At 43.3% G+C, this 27,177-nt stretch overlaps 1 protein-coding gene across 4 annotated transcripts in view; it reads right to left on the bottom strand.

Moving 5' to 3' along the window:
* The window catches only part of ERC2 (ELKS/RAB6-interacting/CAST family member 2), a 1,210,774-nt gene that overhangs the window by 1,133,588 nt on the left and 50,009 nt on the right, over positions 1-27,177 (bottom strand). For all 4 annotated transcript variants that reach the window (XM_040359253.1, XM_040359254.1, XM_040359255.1 and 1 more), the window contains exon 2: positions 11,029-11,827. In XM_040359253.1, coding sequence (XP_040215187.1) covers positions 11,029-11,682 — 654 coding nt within the window. In that variant the 5' untranslated portion in view covers positions 11,683-11,827. The remainder of the gene's footprint in view (positions 1-11,028; positions 11,828-27,177) is intronic.

The raw sequence follows: 27,177 nt of genomic DNA, 5'->3' as shown, positions 1-27,177 counted from the left end.
AGTCCAGCCGAGTGGAGACCGCCCCCGAAAGAGCAAAGCCAAGATGAACTGAGACCGCCCCTCTGATCGAGCCCAGCCACGCCAAGACTGCCCCTGCCAGTCACATTATGCCACTTTAAGGGAGTGCCAGTCCCTTCCCCCCCAGCCAAGTATGCCCCATAACTGGTGCTAGTCCCTGCCCAGTCCACCCCAAAAGCCGCCGGCCACCGGGGACTGTATTTGTGCAGGAGGCTTGAGCTGGGACTCAGAAGGAGGTATGGGGCTTTTTTCATGCGTGGGGGGGCTTTTTTGCCACCTTCCCACAATATATGGCCGCCCTAGGCATGGGCCTTGACAGCCTAGGCCAAGAAACAGCACTGCTTCCTGTCCCCTTGCCCTAACAGGAAGTAAGAGGAAATCTCTCTAAAGTGATGGAATCCTGGGGTGTTCCCAGAACTAGTGTCCCCATTGGAAGATTTCCCTTCTATTACTGTTTTAGGGATAACCCAAAATTTGGGGTTTTCTTTTACTTTCACTTTCAAAGATAATAGTAAACAGGACAAATAGAGAGGACGAATCTCCCAATTGAAGGCAGGGATAGCGAAAAAACCTGACAAGAGTTCTAACCCCTCTCCACAAAAAATGCATTTAGTGACACTTTAACATTAGTTATAAAGTTAAAATAAATTTCAGCTTGCACTATTGAAATCCGTAATCAAGACACAGAAAAACATGTGGACATATGAGCCTAGAGCCTCATCTGCTGTATGGATTGATGAATATATAATATGTAACATTTCCTATTTACCAGACCAAAAAGTCTCTAAGGTTGGGTTCACACAGTTGTCTTCATCTGAATAGATTGCCTAACACACCAATATGCAACAAAAAAAAGTGCATGCCCACCATTTTAGCTATGACTAAGCACTAGTGTTAGTGCAAAACGCGTCAGCAGTTGGGTTTTATTTTACTTCACTTTGCTGTGACTTGTAGTGCTGTCCTTTTTTCAATAAAGGCTACAATTTGTTCAGTGTGCGGCTGTCCAGAGACAAACTTTGTTCCTGCATGCCCACTATATTTGAACTTTTATGTGCTCATGGCCCATATGACCCACATCTAATCTTGTCCATTTATAAAATCCTTCACAAATTGACTCCACTGTCTGGGACCTGCCACCTACACATGGGTAAATGGGACAGTATTCTAGATTGTCCTATATCTCTCTGGCAATGGGGGGAAATCTGGGAGTCCACTTCCAAAGTTGGAGCCTACACGATCCTTCTATTCTTGTATAAGACCCCCGATGTTTTACATGTATGTATCCCTTCGGTCCCTCGAAAATGTTGGCGATGTCACAGAGATGTGGGTACCCTATATCATATATTTTGGGATCGTCCTATTATTAAACCTTTTTGGGCATACTGTACGTTCAGACACTCTTAAAACATTTTCTTGAAACAGCTTTCCCTTTAGATTCCTTATATTACTGCCTATTCAGGCATCTCTAAATCTGCAGAGACTGATGGCCTTTGTTTTATTAGCTGCAAAAGAGTTATCCCCTCTTGTATGATCATTTACTGTCACTCCTACGCACTCACAGCTATTATCCACCTTAGCTGAAATTTGTAGGCTAGAATATTACAACTGTAGCTGAATACTCATTAGCATGCTTTATAAAAATTTGGGATGTCTGGGATCAATCTGGGATTTGCTCTGAACGGGTCACTTCTGATTCCTAGACCCTTGGATAGGTATTCTTTTTCAGGCCCACACATTTCATACACATTTAATTTGCCCCTCGCTCTGATTATGATACTCATGGTCAGTGGCAGCTGGTGCTAACATTTTATTTGGGGGGTGGCAAACAAAACCCCCAGCTCCGCACTCACCCCTCCATGGTCATGGCGCTGTGTCTTCATCTACTTTTCTTTCCGGCCAAACTGATCCTCCTCCTGTCCTAAATGGCCAGGAGGAGAAGCCGAAAAACAATACCGAATATTGATTCACTAGTTTCATGTGGATGGGCTCTGCGCCCTGAGCCCAACCCTTTTTAAAAAAAAAAGAGAAACCTATGAGTCCGGCACCTCGCATGCAAACTAGAGGGGCGACTCCCCTTAGGGACCGGCCCCTCCTGCTCATGGTGTGCTTTTTCCTTTTCTGTTATTTTTCAGTTTTTCTGGATTATTTTTATTATTGTACAACTTCACATCAGCCTCTGCTTGAGTTACATTGTTCTTTATACGTGATAAACTGTCCATGCCTACTGTAATCTCGTATTTGTCTGTGGCCGTGATGACTGTCTTATTTTCTCTCACCATTCTTGAATGTTTTTACATTTTCAATAAAAAATAAAATTATAAAAAAAAAAGTGCATGTTTTTTTTTTTTTATATTGCAGCAAAACACACTGCATGATAGTGTGTTACCATGTCTTGTGGTGCACTGAAATGCATGTCTGTTGGCAAGATACGATGGGGTGCTATTAATAAGGAATGGCACCACAACACACCAGCTTGCAAAACACAAGCTTTACTGCAGCAAAACAGTATGAACGCAGCCTGAGAGGTATGGCTGCACCTTTGTAACAATACAAGAATTAATATTTAGATTAGCAGTGACTGGTTCACTTTAAGGTATTTTTAATGTATCTGAATTTCTAGAATAACTGCTTGGATAATACATATAATTCACGTAGATGTATTACCTGACCCAGTGGATAATTTATCCCCCAAATTCATAAATTGTTAAAGCTGCTGATGAAAGCTCTGCGAAACACAACAGCAAATTGTTCTGGCAAGCTTAGCAAAATCCAACTGCTGTTTTATTTCTGTCTAAGTCTGACTTGGTCACTGCCAAAAGTATCATACTGAAATTAAAAGAAAGACCAATGCTAAGAACTAAGTGCCTAATTCATCACATAGCCACAACCCAGCAGAGAAGCCGTGCGGTTTCAGAGTTAGTATTCAGCAGCTATAGATAGGTTGTTATTCTCCATCCAGTTTTCCAGGAAGTGAACTATAGAAAGGCATCAATCATGCTGATTGATCGGGCGAAGACACAAGTTAAGGTACAGGATGGCTACTTTGTCTCACTTCCAAGTTAAGGTACAAGATAGCTACTTTGTCTCACTTCCAATAAATCATTACAGTGGAACCTTGGTTTACGAGTAACGCGGTTAATGAGCATTTTGAAAGACGAGCAACTTAAAAAAAAAAAAAAATTCTGACTCGGGTTGCGAGTGTTGTCTTGCAAAATGAGCAAAATTCAAGCTAATGTGGTGTGCAGTACCACATGTTGCCAGAGGTGCGAGGGTGCCGGCGACAATCAGTTGCGGAGCCATTTGTAAATACTCAGAATCCGTTTCCGAGAGTTTCCGAGGTCAGACGAGCTGTTCCCGAGCATTTCCGAGGCCCCAACGGTGCCCTTCCACCTCTAGCCACATGCGCATGCCATTGAAGTCAATGCGGAACAAATTATTTCCGTTTCCGTTGACTTCTATGGGGAAATTCGCTTTGATATGCAAGTGCTTTGGATTACAAGCATTCTCCTGAAACGGATTATGCTCGTAATCCAAGGTTTCACTGTATATAAAACAACATCATTTAATACTGCAGATAATATCAACAAAGGCGCAAAACAATGAAAACTGATAGACTTTAAGTAACCAGTTACAGTTGCCACAAAAATGATGTGAATCCTTTTGGAATGATATGGATTTCTGCACAAATTGGTCATAAAATGTGATCTGATCTTCATCTAAGTCACAACAATAGACAATCACAGTCTGCTTAAACTAATAACACACAAATAATTAAATGCTACCATGTTTTTATTGAACACACCATGTAAACATTCACAGTGCAGGTGGAAAAAGTATGTGAACCCGTGGCTTTAATAACTGGTTTGACCTCCTTTGGCAGCAATAACTTCAACCAAACGTTTCCTGTAGTTGCAGATCAGACGTGCACAACAGTCAGGCCCCGTACACACGACAGAGTTTCTCGGCAGAATTCACAGAGAAACTCGGTCAAAACCCGGATTCTGCCGAGAAACTCTGTCGTCTGTACAGTTTTGGCTCGATGGAGCCGCCGAGGAGCTCGACGAGAAAATAGAGAACATGTTCTCTATTTTCTCGTTGTTCTATGGGAGAAGCCGGCCCGCCGAGCTCCTCGGCGGCTTCATCCCAAAACTCGACGAGGAACTCGACGTGCTTTGCACGACGAGTTCCTCGGCCGTGTGTACGGGGCCTCAGAAGTAATTCTTGACTATTCCTCTTTACAGAACTGTTTCAGTTCAGCAATATTCTTGGGATGCGAATCGCTTTCTTGAGGTCATGCCACAGCATCTCAATCGGGTTGAGGTCAGGACTCCGACTGGGCAACTCCAGAAGGCGTATTTTCTTCTGTTTAAGCCATTATGTTGTTGATTTACGTCTATGCTTTGGGTCATTGTCCTGAGCTTCAGCTGGTGGACAGATGGCCTTAAGTTCTCCTGCAAAATGTCTTGATAAACTTGGGAATTAATTTTTCCTTCGATGATAGCAATCTGTCCAGGCCCTGACGCAGCAAAGGAGCCCCAAACCATGATGCCCCCACCACCATACTTCACAGTTGGGATGAGGTTTTGATGTTGGTGTGCTGTGCCTCTTTTTCTCCACACATGTGTTTCTTCCAAACAACACAACTTTGGTTTCATCTGTCCACAGAATATTTTGCCAGTACTGCTGTGGAACATCCAGGTGCTCTTGTGCGAACTGTAAACGTGCAGCAATGTTTTTTTGGACAGCAGTGGCTTTCTCTGTGGTATCCTCCCATGAAATCTATACTTGTTTAGTGTTTTACGTATTGTAGATTCACTAAAAGGGATGTTAGCAATTCTGTGTTTGTTATTAGTTTAAGTAGACTGTGAATGTCTATTGGTGTGACTTAGATGAAGATCAGATCACATTTTATGACCAATTTGTGCAGAAATACATATCATTCCAAAAGGGTTCACATACTTTTTGTGGCAACTGTAAAATATTCAGTGAACTGTCAATGTTCTCCTGAAAACGTTTTTCAGCACCTGTCAAAATGTTTACTTGTTTGACCAAAGAAGGATAATATTAAGCACCACTTGGCTTAAGTTCTGTTACATTTTTATATAAAATATTGTTTTGGCTTCTTATTTATTATGGGCTATATATCATCTAAAAGGGCTATAGGTAGTCAATGGGACATTTGAGGCACAACATTTTGTCTAAAATCATAATTGTATTATTTCATATTTATAAAATCTTGTAGCAACATCATCATTCCACGTACAATTCTTTTTATAACATTGCAATACAAAATTCTAAAAACAGTGATGATCTCAGAGTTCACGTTTCCTGGAGAGAGACACGTTTCCTGGACTTAATCTACTTCTCCAGGAGCCACTGGTATATTAATACACCCAACAATCCGAATAGAATGACATCCATCATCATTATAATTAAATAGTAAACATCCAACTGAATATTATAGGACAAACCCAGAGTATATCAGAGTGTGCCAAAAGGGGGAAGAGAGAGCGATCAGAACCACAAGAAGGGCTCTTTCACAGGGGCGGACCTTGTACGGATGAAAAAGGGACATACATTGACCCCTATGAGATTGCAGGTGTCAGCGGATGAACATCTGCTGACACCCGATCTCACCCGGGTCCGCAATCCTCCGATACTGCAGATGGAGGAAAACCCTATTTTTCCATCCGTCTGCGGATCGGATCAGGTGAACACGGATAGACGGTCCGTGTTCATCTGATCCCCCCATAGGGGAGAGCTGACAGGGCGGTCCCTTTACAGTGTGCGGGGACCGCCCTGTCATCTACCGGCTCAGCAGGGATCAGCGGAGCGATCCCCGCTGAGCAAGCGGAGGTTCATGGGGCGGATCATCACGGATCCGTCTCGTGTGAAAAGAGGCCGAAGGCTGCATGGAGAACCCAACACACAAGCACTCCCAAATAACTTACCCCTCACTACACATATCCTATGTATAGAACTTAAATAGGGGTAGTGTGGGGTTAGTTATTTGGGGGTGCTTGTGGGATGTTTGCTATTTCATTATAATGAGGTTGTAATTAATGATGGATGTAATTCTCTTTAGATTGTTGTGTGTATTAATATAAAAATGGCTCTTGAAGAACTCAATTAAGTCCAGGAAACACGTCAAGCCTTGAGATCATGACTTTAGGATATGATACATTGCACTGTTACAATGTTTTTTACAATTTTGTATTGTGATGTTATAACATTTTGTATGTGGAATGATGATGTTGCTACAAGATTTTATAAATATGAATTAATAAAATTATAATTTTAGACAAAAAATGGTGCCTCAAAAATCCAATTGACTACCTTAAGCCCTTTTAGACGATGCACTGTTCCTTAGGGATTTGCCACTCTAACCTCTCCTAATTTCTTCTGGTGCTATGGGCGATACTCTGGTGGAATAATTTCCAAGTTCTACTGCCGTAAAATGGTGCTGGTGAAGCCAAATTAGGCTTCCATAACAGCAAATTAGATATTTAAAACCATATTAGCAGACAAGTGGGTGTTTATATGCAGACCCAGCTTATACAATGTAAATCACAGCAACCCACATACAGTGTGTATGTGACAGAAGCTTGCTAAGCCAAACACAGCACAAATGTCTATGGATTGGCATGACTGCTGACATCAGAACATTGAGCCAAGTTTGTGAAAAATACGGTATGTAATTAATATTTCTGTTATTTCGAGCCAAAAAATGCCTAACACAGACCTCGAATCTTACATTATACTGCAGCCACCTGCCAGAGTTGACACATTTGGCCTATTTAATAGGTATCACAGCTTACAACAAATTGGTCACTACTTTAACTAGTCCAAGAAAACTTGAAAATTTTAGACCAATTATATAATTGCTAATAAGCAACCAGTAATTAGAGACATTTTTAGAATACCTAAATTCTCCCTGTATTTACAGGGATAAAATCTCCCACACCTCTTTTTTCTCATGTGCTGCTAGCTGTGGTAGGTTTCTGATGTCGCCAAAAGAGCTACAGCAAGTAACACCTGGTATTATTGCCTATTTGTTTTAATAATATTCTACTTAATAGAGCAGTGCTGAATAAAAAAAATAAAAAAAACAATCATACTCCCCTACTGCATGTGACTGCAGCATCGAGTTAAAGCTACAGCTGTCTCCACCGGCTCTAAGACTGGGAACTGAGCGATCAAATGACCGCTGATTGCTCAGTTCTCATTTTTTGGTGAGCAGAAAGTGCTGACTGCCAGTTACATGCCCTCTGCTTTGTCCCTCCAGTGCTCACTTGAGCGCCGGGCTGAGAGGCTGAGCTAGCTGTTGGTCGGCATCTGGGTTTATCCCAAAAATTATTTTGGGATCCACCTGCTCTGGGACGTTATTCATACTTCTTTAAAATGTTAGTTCACCGTTACTGAAATAAAACATGTAAAGGTGAGACAACACCTTACACCCTTCCCACCCCTGATCTCCACCCACCTCCCCACTGATAGCTCAGGGTCGCCAGAGGTAAGTTCAACGGGGACTAGGTGGTGGGGTTTTGAGGGTGTATAGTGTTAGTTCAGCTTTAATTTTTTTCTGTAAAGGTGAACAAAGACTTTAAAGCGAATATATAGTCTTTTAAAGTATTTTTTAAAGTGAAGCTCCAGTCTCTGAAGTGAAAATAAAAAGTCAGCAGCTACAAAAGCTGTAGCTGCTGACTTTTAATAAACAGCCACTCACCTGTCCCATGATCCAGCAATGTGCTCACCCCAGTCGTGTTCTCCCTATGTCCTCTCTAGCTGGCACTGGTCCTGGGATCTACACTATGGGCACCGGGCTGTGACAGCTTGTGGCTTCACAGCCAGGTGCCCACTACACATGTGCGAGCGGCGCTCTGTGACTCGTCCCGAAGTCTTCTAGGACCTGTCATGTGTCCCAGAAGATTTCCGGACGGACGGAGGATGGAGAACTTCCGCTTCTGTCAAAATTGGGTACTCACTCCCCCCCTCCTTCCCAAAAGCACCATTTCACAAACAGGAGCTGGGGAGAAGGCCTTAAAGCGTAACATCCCCTTTTGGGTGGAACGCAGCTTTAAGATATACATGTACAAGATACGCCAAAACAAAAATCAATTTGTGCATATTATTCAGGCTAAACAAGTTATCAGTCTGTGTTCATTTAAAAAAACAAATGGTTTTGTATATAGCATATCGTTATATGTAAATATGTAATTATACATGGCAGCAGTCATATTACACATACAAGCTTTCCTTCCTTTGCAGTACTATACAAATATTGGGGTTGATTTACTAAGACTGGAAAGTGCAAAATCTGGTGTAACTCTGCATAAAAAACAATCAGCTTCCAGTTTTTTTTCTTTGTCAAAGTTTAATTTAACAAATCTGATTGGCTACCTTGCACAGCTGCACCAGATTTTGAACTCTCCAGTTTTAGTAAATCAGTCCCATTGTGTTGTCCTCCTTGCATTAAGCCTTGTACAGTACACACTACTAGTTTTTGTTTAACCCAGTTCTTTTTTGTTCAACCCGATGTGATGTTAGTACAGCAATCCCCCCTGCTGAGATATTGTGTTCTGACAGGGGGGATGGTCCTCCCACCAGAACACATCAGTCAGCGCTCTCAGCCTTTAGCTGCCATCGCTGATCATATGCTAATTCGGCAGACTTTTTCCTGTCACAGCCAGCTTCTGTCGGCCACACAGGCCGAATGTCATGTGGTTTTTATTGAACCTACTGATGCCCAGGCCCGGATTTCCCACAAGGCCACCGAGGCCAGGCCTCGGGGCGGCAGCAGCATGGAATCCACTCACTTGTTAACAAGTGATTGCGGAGATGTCGCCTAAATCACTAAAATTTCTGCTGCCATCTGTCCTTCCCCCTCACATACCTCTCTGTCTTCGGGTCTCCGTCCTCCCCCCTGGCCAACGAGTCTGTCTCCTTGCCACCGATGTACACAGTGAAGCCTTGTACACACGACTGAGAAACTCGACGGGCGAAACACATCGTTTTGCTCGTCGAGTTCCTTGTAAGCCATCGAGAAACTCGGCGAGCCAAATTTCTCCATTCCCGTCAAGGAAATAGAGAACATGCTCTCTTTTTGGCTCGTCGAGTTTCTCGGCAGTTTCCTCGAAGAAAATGTACACACGACCGGTTTCCTCGGCAAAAAAATATCTCCCAGCAAGTTTCTTGCTGGTTTTTGCCGAGAAACTCGGTCGTGTGTACGAGGCCTCAGAGGGGGGAGAGGGGTGAGCTGTGCTCTTCCTATCTCAGCTGTGACAGGAGTTCTAGCTCCTGTTTTGGAGGTGACAGAGAACCTGTCACCTCCAATTGCTATCACACAGGGAATTGTTTTCTCCTGTGTCATAGCAATAAAGTTAAGTGAAAAAAAATTGATAATAAAAATTTTTAAAAAATAATAATTAAATTAATAAAATAAAAAAGTAATTAAAAAGTAAAGAATAAGAAGAATAATATTAAAAATAAGAAAATTATACAAAAATAAAAAAAAGTAAACGACAAGCTACAAATAAATAAAAATAAAAAAAGTAAAAAAAATAAACAAAAAATATTTGAACTAACCGTGTGACCCCTGCCATCCAGTTGCCATTCTCCGTTGATTGGGGGGGGGCGGCAGGGAGAGAAAATCCGGCCCTGCCGATGCCGCTCGACATTTGTCCCGTGTGTACTAGGCTTTAGCCAGCCTTAAATAATGCACTCCCTATATACCAGTAATTGATATCTTATCTCAATAACTGTTAAAGCAGAACTAAATGTAAAAAAAAAAACATAAAATTGAGAACAGGCAGGCTTTTTTTGCAGAATTTTGCCTCTTCTGCAATATAATATATTTACCTGCCTTTTTGCAATCCTCTGTAGAATGTACGCTGAACTGCACTCTCGCAAATGTGCAGGAGTGATATCATCCTACGCTGAATGATCAACTGTAGACTGGTACCTGGAAGAACCACAGGAGAAGATGCCGACACCAGCAAGGGACTAGCGAGGAACTAAGGTAAGTATTTGTGCCTTTAGTTCCGCTTTAAGTGGAGTGGTAGTGTGATGGAAGTGGACAATCTACTCTCCTTTCAGTGACTAAGCTATAGATCCCTAGAACTAACAAAGTAACATAATTAGGTAAAAGCAACAATGTAAAAATGTGAGTCACATAAAAGTTATTTTAATGTAGATATTGAAGTAATCACTAAAAATATGTGCCACTGAAAACACACAATACTATTCTTTCATGACAACCAAGCTAATGTAATCTACAGCATCAGATCATGTCGCGTACACACGATCGGAAATTCCGACAAGAAAAACGTGTATTTTTTTTACACTGAATTTTGGCTCAAACTTGTGTTGCATAACGGTCACACAAAATTTCGACCGTCAAGAACGCAGTGATGTACAACACTACAACGAGCCGAGAAAAATGAAGTTCAATGATTCCGAGCATGCGTCAAATTGATTCTGAGCATGCGTGTTTTTTTTGCGTGTTGGAATTGCATACAGACAATCAGAATTTCCGACAAGAACTTTTTCCGTCTGAAAATTTGAGAACCAGCTCTCAACAGAAAAAGTCAGATGGGGCCTACACACGGTTGGAATTTCCGACCAAAAGCTCACATCAAACTTTTCTTGTCGGAAATTCCAATCGTTGTAAACGGCATAACAAGAAATCTACTAATATAAACAATGTTTATATTTGTCTGTAATGCTGTTGGAGAGTTACCTTCACTGCCTGTCTGATAAAACGTTGTCAGCAGGACAGGAAGTGAAGATACATTTCTTTCTAATGAAGCACCAGATACCAGTAAAACCATTTGAACACTTTACTACTCTATCAAAAATGAAGAAAAAATTGGGTGGGACATACACTTTAACTACAAGAGTTGTACTACATAAATGGAAAAGGCATGGATGATATAACTAATAAATAACTCCTAAAACGTGTCTAATTGAGGGGTGAAGAAACATTTTTACCCCAGGTAAAAACATTTTTACCTGATTTTCTTCATGCGAAACTCTCATCTGCTCCCTCAGAACAGACATCCTAGCTGCCTCCTCCTTACGAAGGACTCTTTCTTTTTTTAGTTCTGGGCTCCAGAATGTTTTAATACTGTTCATGGAAGATCCCAGCTTGCTGTCTTTAATGTCCAGCTCCTTCCGTAGAAGCTCATTTTCCCTCTGTAGGTCCTTCAGCTGAACCTGAAGATCGAGCATTGTACTGTCTCTTACCTGTCTCAACATGGAAGGAATCTGGTGATGGTGGTGATGATGGTGAGCGGAACTGGTCAAGCCTATGTGGTCAGTGTAGGACAGGACATCAGTGTGGGAAAGGCCAGCTGAAGCAATGTTTGGACTGCTGCCCATGGCTGTGACCCTTCCTCCATAGACTGCTCGATTTGTAGACCTTCCAAGTGTCATAGTTCCTTTTGGAAATGTAGTACATGCTACACCCTCATGGTCACTCAAGTACATGGGTCCAGACGTTGCATAGGCTGCATTAAGGGATTGTATATTCTCCATTGACAGTGTTTTACCTGCACCTCCTCCACTACTTGTTCGTCTATGGCCTAAACGAGGTGATCTTGGCAAACGAGGCGATCTGGAAGGACTGCCTTCCAGATTAGTGATTGTACGAGCACTTCCATACATAGCTGTGCTGTAGTTTGGTACAAGATAGTATAACTGGAATAACAATCACACTAATACAATATCTATCTGCTCCCCAACACCTAGAGAGTTGATTGGAATTTCACTGTTGTCCGTCCATCATGAAGACCCTCCAAGCAAAACAAACCTAAAACGAAATACAAACAGTAAAACCATAAATATATGTACATTGTATAGCTCAAAAAACTTTTGCAAATAAATACAGCAATTATGTTATTGGGTCCTATTATCTAATCACACCCAAAAATTCCAGCCTAAGCCAATGCCTAAATGTCTAAGCCAATAAAAATGGCCCAGTAACACTAGCCATACAATGGCCATGCACATAACGATCTGATCAAACAATTCTTCACAAAACTGGACAAAACAATTGAACATATGAATAATCAAAAAGACACAAACTAAAATGATTCTGATCGGTCTACATGGAAAATCTTTGTAAGAAAGTAGATATTATTATTATTATTATAATACAGGATTTATATAGTGCCAACAGTTTGCTCAGCGCTTTACAATAAAAGGGAGACAATACAGCAACAATACAATTCAATACAAGAGGGTTAGGAGGGCCCTGCTCCTGGAAGCTTATAATCGAATAGGGAAGGGCTTGTGGAACAAAAGGTAATAAATGTGAGGGATGAACTAATGGGAGAAATAAAAGATTTGGTTATTAGCTGAAGGTGGGATAGACTTCCCTAAAGAGATGAGTTTTCAGGGATCGCCTAAAAGTGGACAGAGTAGGAGATAGCCGGACAGATTGGAGTAGGGAGTTTCCAGAGGATGGGAGAGGCTCTGGGGAAGTCCTGGAGACAAGCATGGGAGGAGGAGACAAGGGAGATAAATAGATGAATATTCTGATCAATATTCCAAGCGCAAACGTTCCTCGTAAAATGTCTCGTACAAAATGGTGGGTGCTGCAACGATTACCATCTGGGTCCTGGAGACATCAAACAATCGAACAAATTCGCCAGCACACCAAGGATCGTTCAATTACGTCCAAAAAATGTTATTACAAAAAAATCACATAACAAAGGTGCCAACACATGCCTGACAAAGGTGTCCTACGTGACCCCGAAACGTTGCACCTTTGTTATGTGATTTTTTTGTAAAAAAACTTTTTTGGACGTAATTGGACGATCATTGGTGTGCTGGCCAATATGTTCGATAGATCATCGTTTCCCAACCAGTGTGCTGCGGCACAATGGTGTGCCGTGAAGAGTCCCCTGGTGTGTCGTGGCAAAATGACCCCCAATATAGGCAGCTATGGCTGCTATCTGATGTAACAGCTACTGCTGGGCACTTTGTTGTTATTCGCCTTTACAGCGGTGCCAATCCGCTGTGTAAAACTCACTTCCCGACACTCAGGAAGCTGTGCTAGCTGTGCGGGCCTCCCGACCGCGTCTTGCCAACCGAATACGTCATCGGTTGCTATGGGAGGGTCGGGCGCACGCACTGTTACGTGCGACGTGAGAGCCGCGGGTTCCGGGATCAGACTCTGCCTGGCGCGCTTTTCCCTGAGGGGGAAGAAGAACGAGAGAGAAATAGAGGTGAAAGTATTTGTACCTGTCACTTTGAATGATTCTAAGAATCAGTCGCATAGATACGGCGGCCCAGATTAGGACTTACAATGGCGTACATGGCGTTGCGCCGTCGTAAGCCCTTTGAGAATCTGGGCCATAGTGTTTACCCCATACTTTGCACAAAATCACAGCTGGATGTAGTCTACATTTTTTTTTTTTATTCCTGCAGAATCTGCCTTATCCAAGCCCAGAAAAATAAAATGATTTATTAAACAGATAAAGCATCTGTAATATCCTGCAAAGTCCAGCCATACACCAGGTATCTCTGATCTCTGATCCTGAAACCATCTCTGCTTTATGCAGAGTGCCCTTTGGTTGAAAGAGCTCACAGTTAATTAAGAAAGCGCTCTGCCAGAAAGACAATTGTTAGGGGCCCGTGCTGCTCGACACAGGCAATGTAACATCAGGACATCAACATTGTTCATTTGTCATTTTGAAGACTATACCATCAATAAAATAAAATAAATATCAAACGGGAGCAACAGGAGAAGAGATCTAAAAAGTTCTTCTTAGGTAAAAGTGAGAATAAAAGAGAATGCATCAGTGTGAACCCATCAATGACGAATGGGAAGTTCCCACATGAGTGAAGTCAAATGGTCAGTTTAATGACACTACGAGCGGTGTGATACCATTGCATAACAAGTTTTGTTCCTTTGCTTTTTAAAGCAACATTAACCACTTAAGACCCGGACCATTATGCAGGTTAAGGACCTTGCCCCTTTTTGCGAATTCGGCACTGTGTCGCTTTAACTGACAATTGCGTGGCCGTGCAACATGGCTCCCAAACAAAATTGATGTCCTTTTTTTCCCACAAATAGAGCTTTCTTTTGGTGGTATTTGATCACCTCTGCGGTTTCTAATTTTTGCTCTGTAAACAAAAATAAAGCGACTATTTAAAAAAAAATGTTTATATTTTTTACTTTTTGCAATAATAAATATCCCCAAAAAATATATAAAACATTATTTTTTCCCCTCAGTTTACGTATTTTTCTAAAATGTTTTGGTAAATAAGCGTATATACATTGGTTTGCGCAAAAATTATAGCGTCTACAAAATAGAGGATAGAATTATGGTATTTTTATTATTATTATTTTTTACTAGTAATGGCGGTGATCTGCGATTTTTATCGTGACTGTGACTTTATGGTGGACACATCGGACACTTTTGACACATTTTTACAGCGATCAGTGCTATAAGAAATGCACTGATTACTGTGAAAATGACACTGGCAGTGAAGGGGTTAACCACTAGGTGGCGCTGGAGGGGTTAAGTGTGCCTAGGGATGTGTTCTAATTGTAGGGGGGGGATAGGCTGTGTGTGACACGACAGTGATCACAGCTCCCGATTACAGGAAGCTGTGTACACTATCCTGTCACTAGGAAGACTGGGGAAATGCTTGTTCACATAAGCATTTCCCCCTTCTTCCTCACCGCCACACAATCGCGGTTATGCCCGCGGACCTGCGGTCGGAGTCACGGAGCTCCTGGAGGGCGCGAACGTGTCCACAATGCCGGCTTTTTAAAGGGGACGTATATATACTCGAGATTTGTTGTTTACAAGTTAAAAAAATATTTTTTTGCTAGAAAAGTTCTTAGAACCCCCAAAACATTATAGATTTTTTTTTCTAACACCCTAGAGAATAAAATTGCGATCGTTGTATGGCTCATTATGCCTTTGCCTTATCATTTTTTATTTTTTTGATTATACAACCACTTTAAGATAAAAAACCTTCTGCCTTTAGAATCACTTTAAGGTGAAAAACCTTAAGGCTTTAGAACCACTTTAACTACAGATCTTATGCCACGTACACACGATCATTTTTCGGGTTGTAAAAAACAACGTTTTTCAGGCTCTAGAAAAAACAACGTTTTTTACAACTTGATCATTAAAACGGCCTTGCCTACAGACGATCGTGAACAAAAAAATGCTCTAGCAATGCGCGGTGACGTACAACACGTATGACGGCACTATAAAGGGGAAGTTCCATTCGGATAACGCCACCCTTGGGCTGCTTTAGCTGATTTTGTGTTAGTAAAAGACGATTTGCACTTTTCTGTCTGTTACAGCGTGATGAATGTGCTTACTCCATTACGAACGGTAGTTTTACCAGAACAAGCGCTCTCATCTCATAACTTTCTTCTGAGCATGCACGGATTTTTCACGTCGTTAAAGCCCACACACGACCATTTTTGAAAAATGATCGTGTGTACGCGGCATTATACTTAACCACTTAACGACCCTCCCATAGACAAAATACATCTACAGGGCGGTTCGTTAACTCTGGGAGGGCGTACATTGACGTCCTCCCAGAATCGCACTCCCGCGCGCCCCCTGGGGCGCGCACACGGGAATGTCCGTGACCGCCGGGTCCAGAGATCAGCAGGATCGCCGGCGATAGAGATCAGCAGGATCAACCAGGATTTTTGCAGAATACAAAAAATGAATCTCATAGTGACTGAGGGAGTATGAACAGCATGTAATACACTATTTATTGATCGTTTTTTTATGATGCGGGTTTAGCGACACTTTAACCACTTAAGGACCGCCTAACGCCGATATACGTCGGCAGAATGGGACGGCTGTGCACAATCACGTACCTGTACGTGATTGTTAAATGCCCAGCCGTGGGTTGCAGGCGCCGTGACCGCGGCCGCGGGACCTGCGGACCCGATCGCCGCCGGAGTCCCGCGATCGGTCCTCAGAGCTGAAGAACAGGGAGAGCTGTGTGTAAACACACCTTCCCCGTTCTTCACAGTGGCGCTGTCATTGGTCGTGTGTTCCCTGATATAGGGAAACACGATCAATGACGTCAAATGTCCAGCCCCACCCCCCTACAGTTAGAAACACATATGAGGTCACACCTAACCCCTTCAGCACCCCCCAGTGGTTAACTCCCAAACTGCAATTGTCATTTTCACAGTAAACAATGCATTTTTATGAAAATGACAATGGTCCCAAAAATGTGTCAAAATTGTCCGATGTGTCCGCCATAATGTCGCAGTCATGTTTATAGCGCAAAAAATAAAAACCGCAGAGGTGATCAAATACCACCAAAAAAAGCTCTATTTGTGGGGAAAAAAAGGACGCCAATTTTGTTTGGGAGCCACGTCGCACAACCTGCAGGTGGCCTTTTATAGTGTGGGGCGTGTACTAAACCCCCTGAGCCATAATTGGCCAAAGCAGGCTTTGGCCAATTATGGCTGTCCGTTTTTTGCAAGCTGTGATTGGCCAAGCATGCGGGTCATAGTGCATGCTTGGCCAATCATCAGCCAGCAATGCACTGCGATGCCGCAGTGAATTATGGGCCGTGAAACGCCACTCGAATTTGGCGCGAACGGCCCAAAACGTTCGTAATTCGACGAACGATCGAACATACGATGTTCGAGTCGAACCTTTAGGCCAGTGGTTCTCAACCTTCCTGGTGCCGTGACCCCTTGATAACATTTCCCAAGTTGTGGGGACCCCTAACAGTAAAATTATTTTCGTAGCATGGGTTGTCAGCACCCAAGGCAAGTAATTTGCGCCCCTAACCCACAGACATTTATCGCCCCCCAAGTCCCTTCCATTCGTACAGTATTAACACCCCTTATAGCACATTTTAGGATTTACCACTCTTTCTCTTTGTTCTCCTTTCTTTCCCTTTTATCTCTCTATCCTAATTTCCTGTTTTTTTCTCCCCCATCCCTCTCTCTTTCTTGTTCTTTCTCTTATTCTTTCTCTCCCTTTTTTTTTGTCCCCCCCCCCTCTTTTCCTTTCCCTTCCATATACTATTCCTTCTCTTACTCCTTGGTGGGGGGAGTTGGGATGAGTGGCAGTGCTGGGGGAGTTCTGATCAGCCAACTTGGGTGCTCCCGATGAAGGTCATCTGCTGATCTGAGAAGTGTAGTGGGGACTTTTAATGACAACTCCAATCACAGGTAGTGTTACTCTGTGTCTCTGACTGTGGTGTCTCGCAGCAGTGACACCTATGCCGAAATCAGGAGATATTGTCTCCTCCAGCCCCTCCCACTTCACATTACTCACCAGTCAGCTGACCTCTAATCTCTGCCCCCCCCAGCCATGCCGTGAACTGAATGGGCGGCTGTGAAGAGGCTGAGTGGGCGACCACAGGCTCCAGGGAAAGCCCTGCTGGGCTGGGAGAGCAGTGCGGGATTCAGGAACAGCCCAAGATTTGGTGACCCCTGGCAAATCATCATTCGACCCCCGAGGGGGTCCCCGACCCCAGGTTGAGAACCACTGCTTTAGGCCATATGGTGCACCAGTCCCACCTGAACTTGATATAGCACTATGGACCTCTCTTAGGGTTCACTGCAATCTAATAACAGCATGACTTATATTACATGTGATCAGCCACAGTGTTCCATCTCATTCTTTTTATAAGCTTCTACCCAAGAGATTTTCAGCCGCACAATTAATTGATCTGTTTTTCTGATCTGATTGATCAGATTTTTGGCCGCAAATTAAAGGAGAGCACTATGAGTAGTATCTTAAAAGACAGCAGAAGGTACGTGTAAAGTGCTTATTACACTTCCCTCCATGCTATCCTTTTCAAGATTCTGATCTCCTACAATTGGCAGCAAAGCTCAGCAGTACCATTAGCTTAATTCTTGTGTGCTCCCTCTACTTCTACTTCCAGTCTGAATGGAATCCATCGCTGCAATCGAGGCCCCGTAGACGTCTACTACAGCGGTTAATTCAATTTATAAAATTAGCAGGGACCTAGAAAAAAAGTGCGCACAGATGGGGTAATTCATATGGTAAAGCCATTTTTTTTCCGTTTTGGATAGGATAGAAAATGATTAAAGTCTCTGCCATGCTTTTATTGCCAAAAAAACTTCCATCCCATCTAGCACCATACCTGTCAGCCCAATGTTGGGGTACTCGGCTTTTGATGACAATGGGGGTTATTTACTAAAGGTAAATCCACTTTGCACTACAAGCGCACGTGGAAGTGCAGTCGCTGTAAATCTGAGGGGGACATGCAGGGAAAATAAAAAAAACAGCATTTTTGCCTGTAAACGATTGGATGATAAAATCAGCAGAGCTTCCCCTCATTTCAGATCTTTCCCTCAGATCTACAGCGACTGTACTTCCAAGTGCACTTGTAGTGCAAAGCGGATTTGCCTTTAGTAAATCAACCCCAATGTGTTATAGCTCAATTACAACAAATAGCCAGCACACTGTGCATGAAACTAGGCTCATATAGCTGGATTCAGGTAGGGCGGCTTACTTTTGAGGCGGCGTAGCGTATCGCATATACGCTACGCCGCCGTAAGTCAGAGAGGCAAGTGCTGTATTCACAAAGCACTTGCCTCCTAAGTTACGGCGGCGTAGCGTAAATGGGCCGGCCTAAGCACGCCTAATTCAAATGTGGAACAGGGGGGCGTGTTTTATGTTAATGACTGGTGACCCGACGTGATTGACGTTTTTAACGAACGGCGCATGCGCCGTCCGTGGACATATCTTGGTGTGCATTGCTCCAAAGTACGCCGTTTCGACGTGAACGTAAATTACGTCCAGCCCGATTTGCGTACGACTTACGCAAACGACGTAAAAAGATAGGCCTGTTCCGACGTCCATACCTTGCATGGGCTGCGCCACCTAGGGAGCAGATTTATCTTTACGCCGGCGCATCTCTAACGTAAACGGCGTAACTAATTGCGACGGGCGCACGTACGTTCGCGAATCGGAGATTCTTGCTCATTTGCATATTCAACACTGCAAACAACGGAAGCGCCACCTAGCGGCCAGCGTAAATATACACCCTAAGATACGACGGCGTAGGAGACTTACGCCGCTCGTATCTTAGCCTAATTTAAGCGTATCTGGTTTCCAGAATACGCTTAAATTTACGACGGCGTAGATTCAGAGTTACGACGACGTATCTACTGATACGCCGCCGTAACTCTCTGTGTATCTAGCTAATAGTATGCACTGACGCTTCAAGACCACGAGTGACTCCTTTCTCAAGGTGATAACAAAATGACAGACCTTGAGAAAGGACTCCATTGTGGCCCTGAAACATGGATACTATGGGATTGACTTACTAAAGGCAAATACACTGTGCACTTTGCAAGTACAGTTGCTCCAGAGCGTATTAAATGAGGTAAAGCTTTCACTTTTGCAAACAATTCCCAATCACGTGCAATTTTTGCTTGCACACGATTGGATGATGGAAGTCAGCAGAGCTTCCTCTCATTTACTAATCCCAATGAGTCTTACCTAGTCTGTTGAAAGTTTGAGCAGGAGTTGGGCTTTAATTTTAGTACAGTAATGTTTTTCCTTAAAAGTAAAAAAAAAAAAAGTGGGCACACGTGCACAATACCTACTGTACAGATTAGAGAGTATTCCCACAGCCGCACACCTATCCAGCCATGTCATTATATGATTCCTGACCTGCTCACGCAGATATACTGCGGTAGAATGGCTCCCCTGAGTGAAACCTGGTACATCCTTAATTTTTTTCCCCACCAGATGGCGTGCCCGTTGCACAGTGAGGAACCCGATGTTCGTGGCCGGTGGACACAATCACGGCCGGCCACGTGCAATCGTGTGCACGAGCGCCAGCATGGGGATTTATGTGTGTAAACACACAAATCACTGTGCTGTCAGGGAAGGGGAAAATGTTGTTTGTTCCTACTAAGTAGTCTCCTCTCCTAGTCACTCCCATCCCCACGCAGTGGGGTGAAATGTGTTGGGGCCATAGCCTCTGATGGTCTCACTCCCAGTTTGCACCCATCTTGCGGCTTCCACAACACTGTGCTTTGGACGCCTAAATGGGAGCCCCTAAGCTGCATTTAAGGTCGCCATAAATACTCACCATGCAAATGTTTTTGGTATTGTGTTTGATTTCAATTGCAAGGACAGCCTATTAAGTTAAGGGCCCATCGCAAAACCCCCCAAAAAGGAAAAAACCCGGGGGGGGGGGGGGGGGTGTAATCTACTTACCTTATTCTCGCTTTCACCCATGTCACCTAGGTAAGGGCAAAGACAGCATCCTTCGGGCAATATCCAGAGGATTGCCGAGTAGCTCAAATCTTGCAACAGGACAATGCTGCGCTGTGGTGTCATCTCACGTTATTTGTGCTACTTGGCATTCCCTGTGTCATTGCCCAAAGGATGCTGATGTAACCCCCCCCCACCCCGCAGCATGGAAGCTGGTGGAAAGGTATTTTACCAAAACTTTTCCCTTACAGGTTTTTTTTGGCAGTGGTTAAAGTGATAATTACAAACAAGTCATACTTTCTGCTCTGTGCAATGGTTTTGCACAAAGCAGCCCTGATCCCCTTCTTCTCGGGTCCACTGCTGGCAATCCTGGCTCCTCCCCATTACTAGTGTCCCCAATAGCAAGCCGCTTGCTAGGGGGCACTGGTGTGTAGTTCTCCAGAGTCACGATCTATGCGTCCATAAGACAGATAGAGCTGTGGCTCGGCCCGCCCTCTGCTCTCTCTCCTCATTGGCTCACTGGCTGTGATTGACAGTAGTAGGAGCCAATGGCTCCCGCTGCTGTGTCTCAGCCATTGAGAAGAGAGAGACCTGGGACAGCCGAGGCACCCGTGCACATTTTTGGATCGAGAGGGGGCTCAAATGAGTATTGGGGGGGCTGTGGGGGGAGTAAGCACACAGAAGATTTTTTACCTTCATGCATAGAATGCATGAAGGTAGAAAATCCTCAACCTTTACAACCACTTTAAGGATGGAAAAGGGGTCCCTATTTAGGTGTACCTTGCATGAAGTGCACGGTCTCTTTTGAAGGTGATGATTTGATAGGAAACGCTTGATTTCTATTGTTTTCCCTCCCAAATCATTTGGGGAGTAGAAAAGAAAAAACTGCTTCATATGAGAGAATTTTAGTTTTTACCCTGCCAGATGCCATATTAATAATCTGATCTTTGTACAAAATGAAGCTGCAATAGCAGGATGACAGTTTAAAAGCAGAAAGTAACACAATTATTATCATGAACTTGGCAACTCTGCATAACTTTGTTAAAATAAAAAAACATGACATATCTTTTTCTTTATAACTAATTATAACAGTTCCAGATGCATTCTAATATATTTTTTACGAAAACTGACAGTCAAACGAAGTCTCCCCCACCCAATTATACAGTATGTTTTTTTGTAAACACAACTTTGGTTGACAATTTACTTTTTGGATATGTGGATATGTACTAATTGGCCAAATAAGTGGTTACGCGCTGTTTGTTTAGACTGACATTCAACACAATTTATGAAAAAAGGACAAAACTCCTTTATGAAAAAATGAATTTATAAAGACCAAGTCCAGGTTTCAGCCCTCAGGCTCTCAAATTTCCTGCCTTTATTTTTTTTTTATTTACGCATTAACCACTTAAGGACCGGACCAATATGCTGCTAAATGACCCAAGGGGTTTTTACAATTCGGCACTGCGTCGCTTTAACAGACAATTGCGTGGTCGTGCGACGTGGCTCCCAAACAAAATTGGCGTCCTTTTTTCCCCACAAATAGAGCTTTCTTTTGGTGGTATTTGAACACCTCTGCGGTTTTTGATTTTTGCGCTATAAACAAAAATATAGCGACAATTTTGAAAAAAAGCAATATTTTTTAATTTATGCTATAATAAATATCCCCCCAAAATATATACAAAAACATTTTTTTTCCTCAGTTTAGGCCGATACGTATTCTTCTACATATTTTTGGTAAAAAAAATCGCAATAAGCGTTTATCGGTTGGTTTTCGCAAAATGTATAGCGTTTACACAATAGGGGATATTTTTATTGCATTTTTATTCATTTTTTTTTTTCTTACTACTAATGGTGGCGATCAGCGATTTTTTTTTGTGACTGCGACATTATGGCGGACACTTCGGACAATTTTGACATATTTTTGGGACTATTGTAATTTTCACAGCAAAAAATGCATTTAAATTGCATTGTTTATTGTGAAAATGACAGTTGCAGTTTGGGAGTTAACCACAGGGGGCGCTGTAGGAGTTAGGGTTCACCTAGTGTGTGTTTACAACTGTAGAGGGGTGTGGCTGTAGGACTGACGTCATCGATCGAGTCTCCCTATAAAAGTGATCACTCGATCGATGCAGCCGTCACAGTGAAGCACGGGGAAGCCGTGTTTGAATACGGCTCTCCCCGTTCTTCAGCTCCGGGGAGTGATCGCGACGGAGCGGCTATAAACGAATAGCCGCGCCGTCGTCCCGGATCGCTCCCCGCGGGAATCCGACCGCCGCATGTAGCGGGGGGGGGTCCCGATCGGACCCCCGACCCACGTCTAGGCAGGGACGTACAGGTACGCCAATGTGCCTGTACGTGCCATTCTGCCGACGTATATCTACATGCGGCGGTCTGGAAGAGGTTAATAAATACAATTTTCCTGGTGCCTTCATGGCAGCATATGCATATATGCTGCCATGGATAGGCACCAGGAAAGAAAAATTACAGAAAGGTAAGTATTCAATGTTCCATCTTCCTGGTGAACTTATGGCAGCATACGCATATGCTGCCATGGATAGACACCAAGAAAGAAAAATTAACGGAAAGGTAAGTATTCAATTTTCCTTCCTTTTTTAGTCTTATCATATGATATCACAAGTCCTGTTCCTCCTTCGGCTGGCGGGTGGCTCCTGAATGCTGCAAAGAAGGGTGCCATGTACTGGTGTGACAACATTCCTTGCAGCATCCGTGTAAGAGCCAAAGGCAGCTTGATGATGCGCCCCCCGGTGGGTGGGTACTTGATACTTTCTGCTCACAGCATCATTCAACCTGGAAAATAGCTTAAACTATAAGGGGGAGTCTGCAGGGGACAGTGCTAGAGATAGGGTGGGTATTGCAGAGGGAGCTGCTTTTTAATTTTAATATATATAAGGTATCTGTCATGGTTATGAAGTAATGTCTGGCAGCTTACCTTCCTCTCCATGTGTTCACCTTAGAGGCCTGACACTCTCACCTGGCTGCTTTTATCATCTCTCCTCCCTGTATGGCTCCACCCCAGGCCATATCAGGAACTCTATATTAACCAGTGCACTGCAGGTCTGCCTTATTGATCAAGGTTGTTTGTTAAGCATTGTGTGTTTGGGTTCCTGCTTCCCGTGTGCTACGTTTATCTCTGTGTACCGATCTTGGCTTGTCCCTGACTATTCCTGTTTGCTTGTGCCCCTGACATTTGGTCTGTCCTTCGTTTATCCTGTCTGCTTGTCGCCCTGACCTTGGCTTACCCCTCACTATCTCTTGTATCCTGAGTGGCTGCTTCCCCTCTCTCCTCTATACCCTACGGACCGTGAGCTAGGGGACTCTGGGGGCCGCCACCTGGATTCAGTTGCAGCTAAGGCCACCCCCACCACTAGAGGCTCTGGTGAATACCTGCTGAATCTTAGACTCTGCGCCCTGGGGAATCTTAAGCTCAAGCTTCTTGTGGGATCCCTGTTTGTGCTCCAGTGGACCTGCCTCCCATATAAACTCTGTGTTCCATCCGCAGCAGTCTGCCATAGGGTTCACTACCTTGTAGTGCACTCCTGACTCCAACAGGGTGCATCTGTCATCTGGCCACAGGTTACCCACAGTATCACCTTTTCTTTTCTGGAGTTATGCATTAATATTTATGGTGTACCCTTTCATTTAAAGGCTAAGTTCACCTTTAGTAAAATGTTACATGTTACACCCCTGTTTAGGGTGTAACATGTAACATGTTACCATAGAGCAGGGGTCTCCAACTTTCTAAGCAAGGGGCCAGTGTACTCTCTATCAGACTCTAAGGGGTAAGGGGGTAGACTTCGATCACTGGGAATAGAAAATGCCTCAGGCTTGGTGGCAAGTGGGAGTAAAAAAATGACATGGTGCAGCTGTAGCCATTAGGAGGAGAATAATGCCCCATCATTGGTATTAAAGCGAAATTAAACCTTCTTTTTTTAAATTAAAATAATAACAAACGTCATACTCACCTGCTCTGTGCAATGCTTTTGCACAGAGCAGCCCTGATCCTCTTCATTGTTCTGCAATAACTTGCTTTATTATGATTACATATTAGTGTCTTCCACACTGCTAACAAAAAAATGGCAAATGGTTTATGGAAACCTTTATTGGAGAGAATATGAAAGATGCATTCAATGATCTCTCTCAGCCATTCTAGTTGTCTGTTTGCCATGCTGATCCAATGGCTCCGATACCTTCTATATTACTAACCTAGAGCAAGAACGGAGATCAATTTTGGCGTTACTTATTTTACTGCTTGCTTCCAGGTCAGAGACTTAAGGCCCGTACACACAATCAGATATTCAGACAACAATTGTGTGATGGAAGGGTTTTGTCGGATATTCCAACCGTCTGTATGCTCCATCGGACAATTGGATAGCCATGCTCTCAAATTGTTCGACAACAAATGTGTTCCGTCGGATTATCCAATCGGGTGTACACAAGTCCGTCGGACTAAAATCCAAAGTATAAACACGCATGCTCCGAACCAATGCTAACCATCAGACAACATTAGCAGAAGTTGCCCAAAGGGTGACGGATAAGAGCTGAAAAACCATGTAGTTTCGTGAATGTTGGCTGAAAAAGTTCTGCCATCTGTATGCAGAACAAGTTCACGGCCAACGCCCTTCGGACAAAAATCCACGGATTTGGCCGATGGAAATCTGATCGTGTGTACGAGGCTTAATAAAGTATTAATGCCGGAGACAACCAAGCATATAGGATTTTCAAATACAAGTCAGCAATGGTCAGAGACAGCCAAGTATTTAGCATTTTTAGAATCAGTTGAGCAATGGTCAGAGAAAGTCCAACATGGAACATTTATCAGAAGGCGGCCAGCAATGGTCAGAGACATAAAGTCCATCCAGCATAATATTAACTTCCCCTCCCATCTAACTGACCACTGGTAAAAAGAAAAATTAAATATATTTTTTACTTACCTAAGCAGCTGCCATGTGACACCCTAGTACTGAGGCTTGTCTTGGTGTTTACATCCATCGGGTCTCTATCTAACTGCCTGCATGATGTGAACACTTCCTATTGGCTATCCCCCTCAGGGTCCCAAAAAAAAGATCTCATCCATAGTGCTGGGTTAGTGTACAGAAAGGGACCCGGACAGTGGACATACCATGGGTGGGAATACTTTGCTTCACCAGGTAAAGAAAACAAAAAACCTTTCAGGATGGCTCAGAGAGGGTGGAGAGAGTTCATATTTTACCTTCAGTAGGGCTTGAAATTTTTCAAATTGATATCAGCGCTGGTCAGCGACAGACAAGCATTTACCGTTTTAAAACGGAGGTTGTGATGGTCATCCAAGAATCTAGCATTTTCACAAGGTAGGCAATTGTTAGAGACATATAGCCGGATTCACAAAGACTTACGCCGACGTATCTACTGATACCCTGCGTAAGTCCGCGGATGCGCCGTCGTATCTATGCGCTTAAATTCTGCAAAGGAGATACGCCTGAATTTCGGCTCCATCCGACCGACGTAAGTCTCCTACGCCATCGTATCTTGGGCGCATATTTGCGCTGGCCACAAGGGGCGCTTCCATTGAATATGTAAATGACCTTGATACGGCGATTCACGAACATACTTACGCCCGTCGCAGTAATCTACGCCGTTTACTTAAGTCATACGTCCGACGTAAAGATAAACCACCTCAATAGCAGGTGTAAGTCATGTTAGAGTATGGACGTCGGAACAGCCGTCGTATTTTACGTCGTTTACGTAAGTCGTATGTGAATGGGGCTGAGCGTAGGTTACGTTCACGTCGAACGCATTGAGCCGTCGTATCTTAGGGAGTATATGCAACGTAATTCTGAGCATGCGCGCGCATGCGCCGTTCATTAGGCCCTTCATTTACATGGGGTCACGCTTCATTTTAATACAGCACGCCCACTACCTTCCTACTTTGAATTAGCTTAACTTAGGGAGCAAGTGCTTTGTGAATACTGGTCTTGCCTCTCTATGTTACGTCGGCGTAGCGCATATGAGATGCGCTACGCCCGCTCAAAGATACGCCGCTCTACGTGAATCTGGGCCATGTGATATAAACAAGACCAGGGATAAATCCAAGGAAAGATCCAAGCTTTTTGTTAGAGACAGCCAAACATCTAGAAGTTTCAGAAGAAGATCAGAAATGGTCAAAGACAGCTAAGCATCTAGCATTTTGAAATGCGGACCAGTAATTGTCAGACAGACAAATTTTTAGCCTTTTTAGACGGTCAGCAATAGTCTACATATGCTCTCCCAGGATTCCATTTAATAAATTATATTTAGTAATTTTTAACATCTCTTCTTTCTAAAGCAAAATCCCACCGTCCATTAGACCAGATGTGTTCAACAAAGACATTCAAACTTGCTGTCGGTGGCAACAGACCTTCCATACATTCAGCCCCAGGATTAACAGCTCAAAGGTAATGTGAGCGGGCGAATCGCATTAAAACATTTTCGTCAACCGGTGTTTCAACTCACAAATGAAGCCAACCTGCTCATTTCTGATAAGCAGGGCAGCATAGGATCCGAGCAGTACATGTCTGCCAAGCAGATACACATTTTCTCATTTAGGTTTGGATCATGAACAAAGTAAAAATCACTCTCAATGCGACTGTGCGATGATCCTAATCAGCGGTCCGTCGGAAAGATGAACCCATCACAGGGCAGGTACAGCAGTCACATAACGTATACTCTCTTTCTGCGCAGAACGTCAGATGTGTTGCCAGATGCAGCTTCTAGCTGAACTACCTTTTCTATTCTCTTCCCTATGCTCAGGGTAATAGAAAAAATAAATAACAAATCTACAGGGCTGCTCCTGCCTTTTGTTAGTTTATTTATAGCTCATAAGTGCTGTTGTGTTTGGAGAAGATTCACTGCAATGCTCTTTGCATAGTATAACACAGGCATATATATCATCTTATGTTCATTATTCATTGAGAGG

Source organism: Rana temporaria, chromosome 7, assembly GCF_905171775.1.
Source record: "Rana temporaria chromosome 7, aRanTem1.1, whole genome shotgun sequence".
Taxonomy (NCBI): Eukaryota; Metazoa; Chordata; class Amphibia; order Anura; family Ranidae; genus Rana; species Rana temporaria.
Note: the sequence above shows the minus strand (reverse complement) of the source record. Positions and strands in the feature narration are given on the sequence as shown.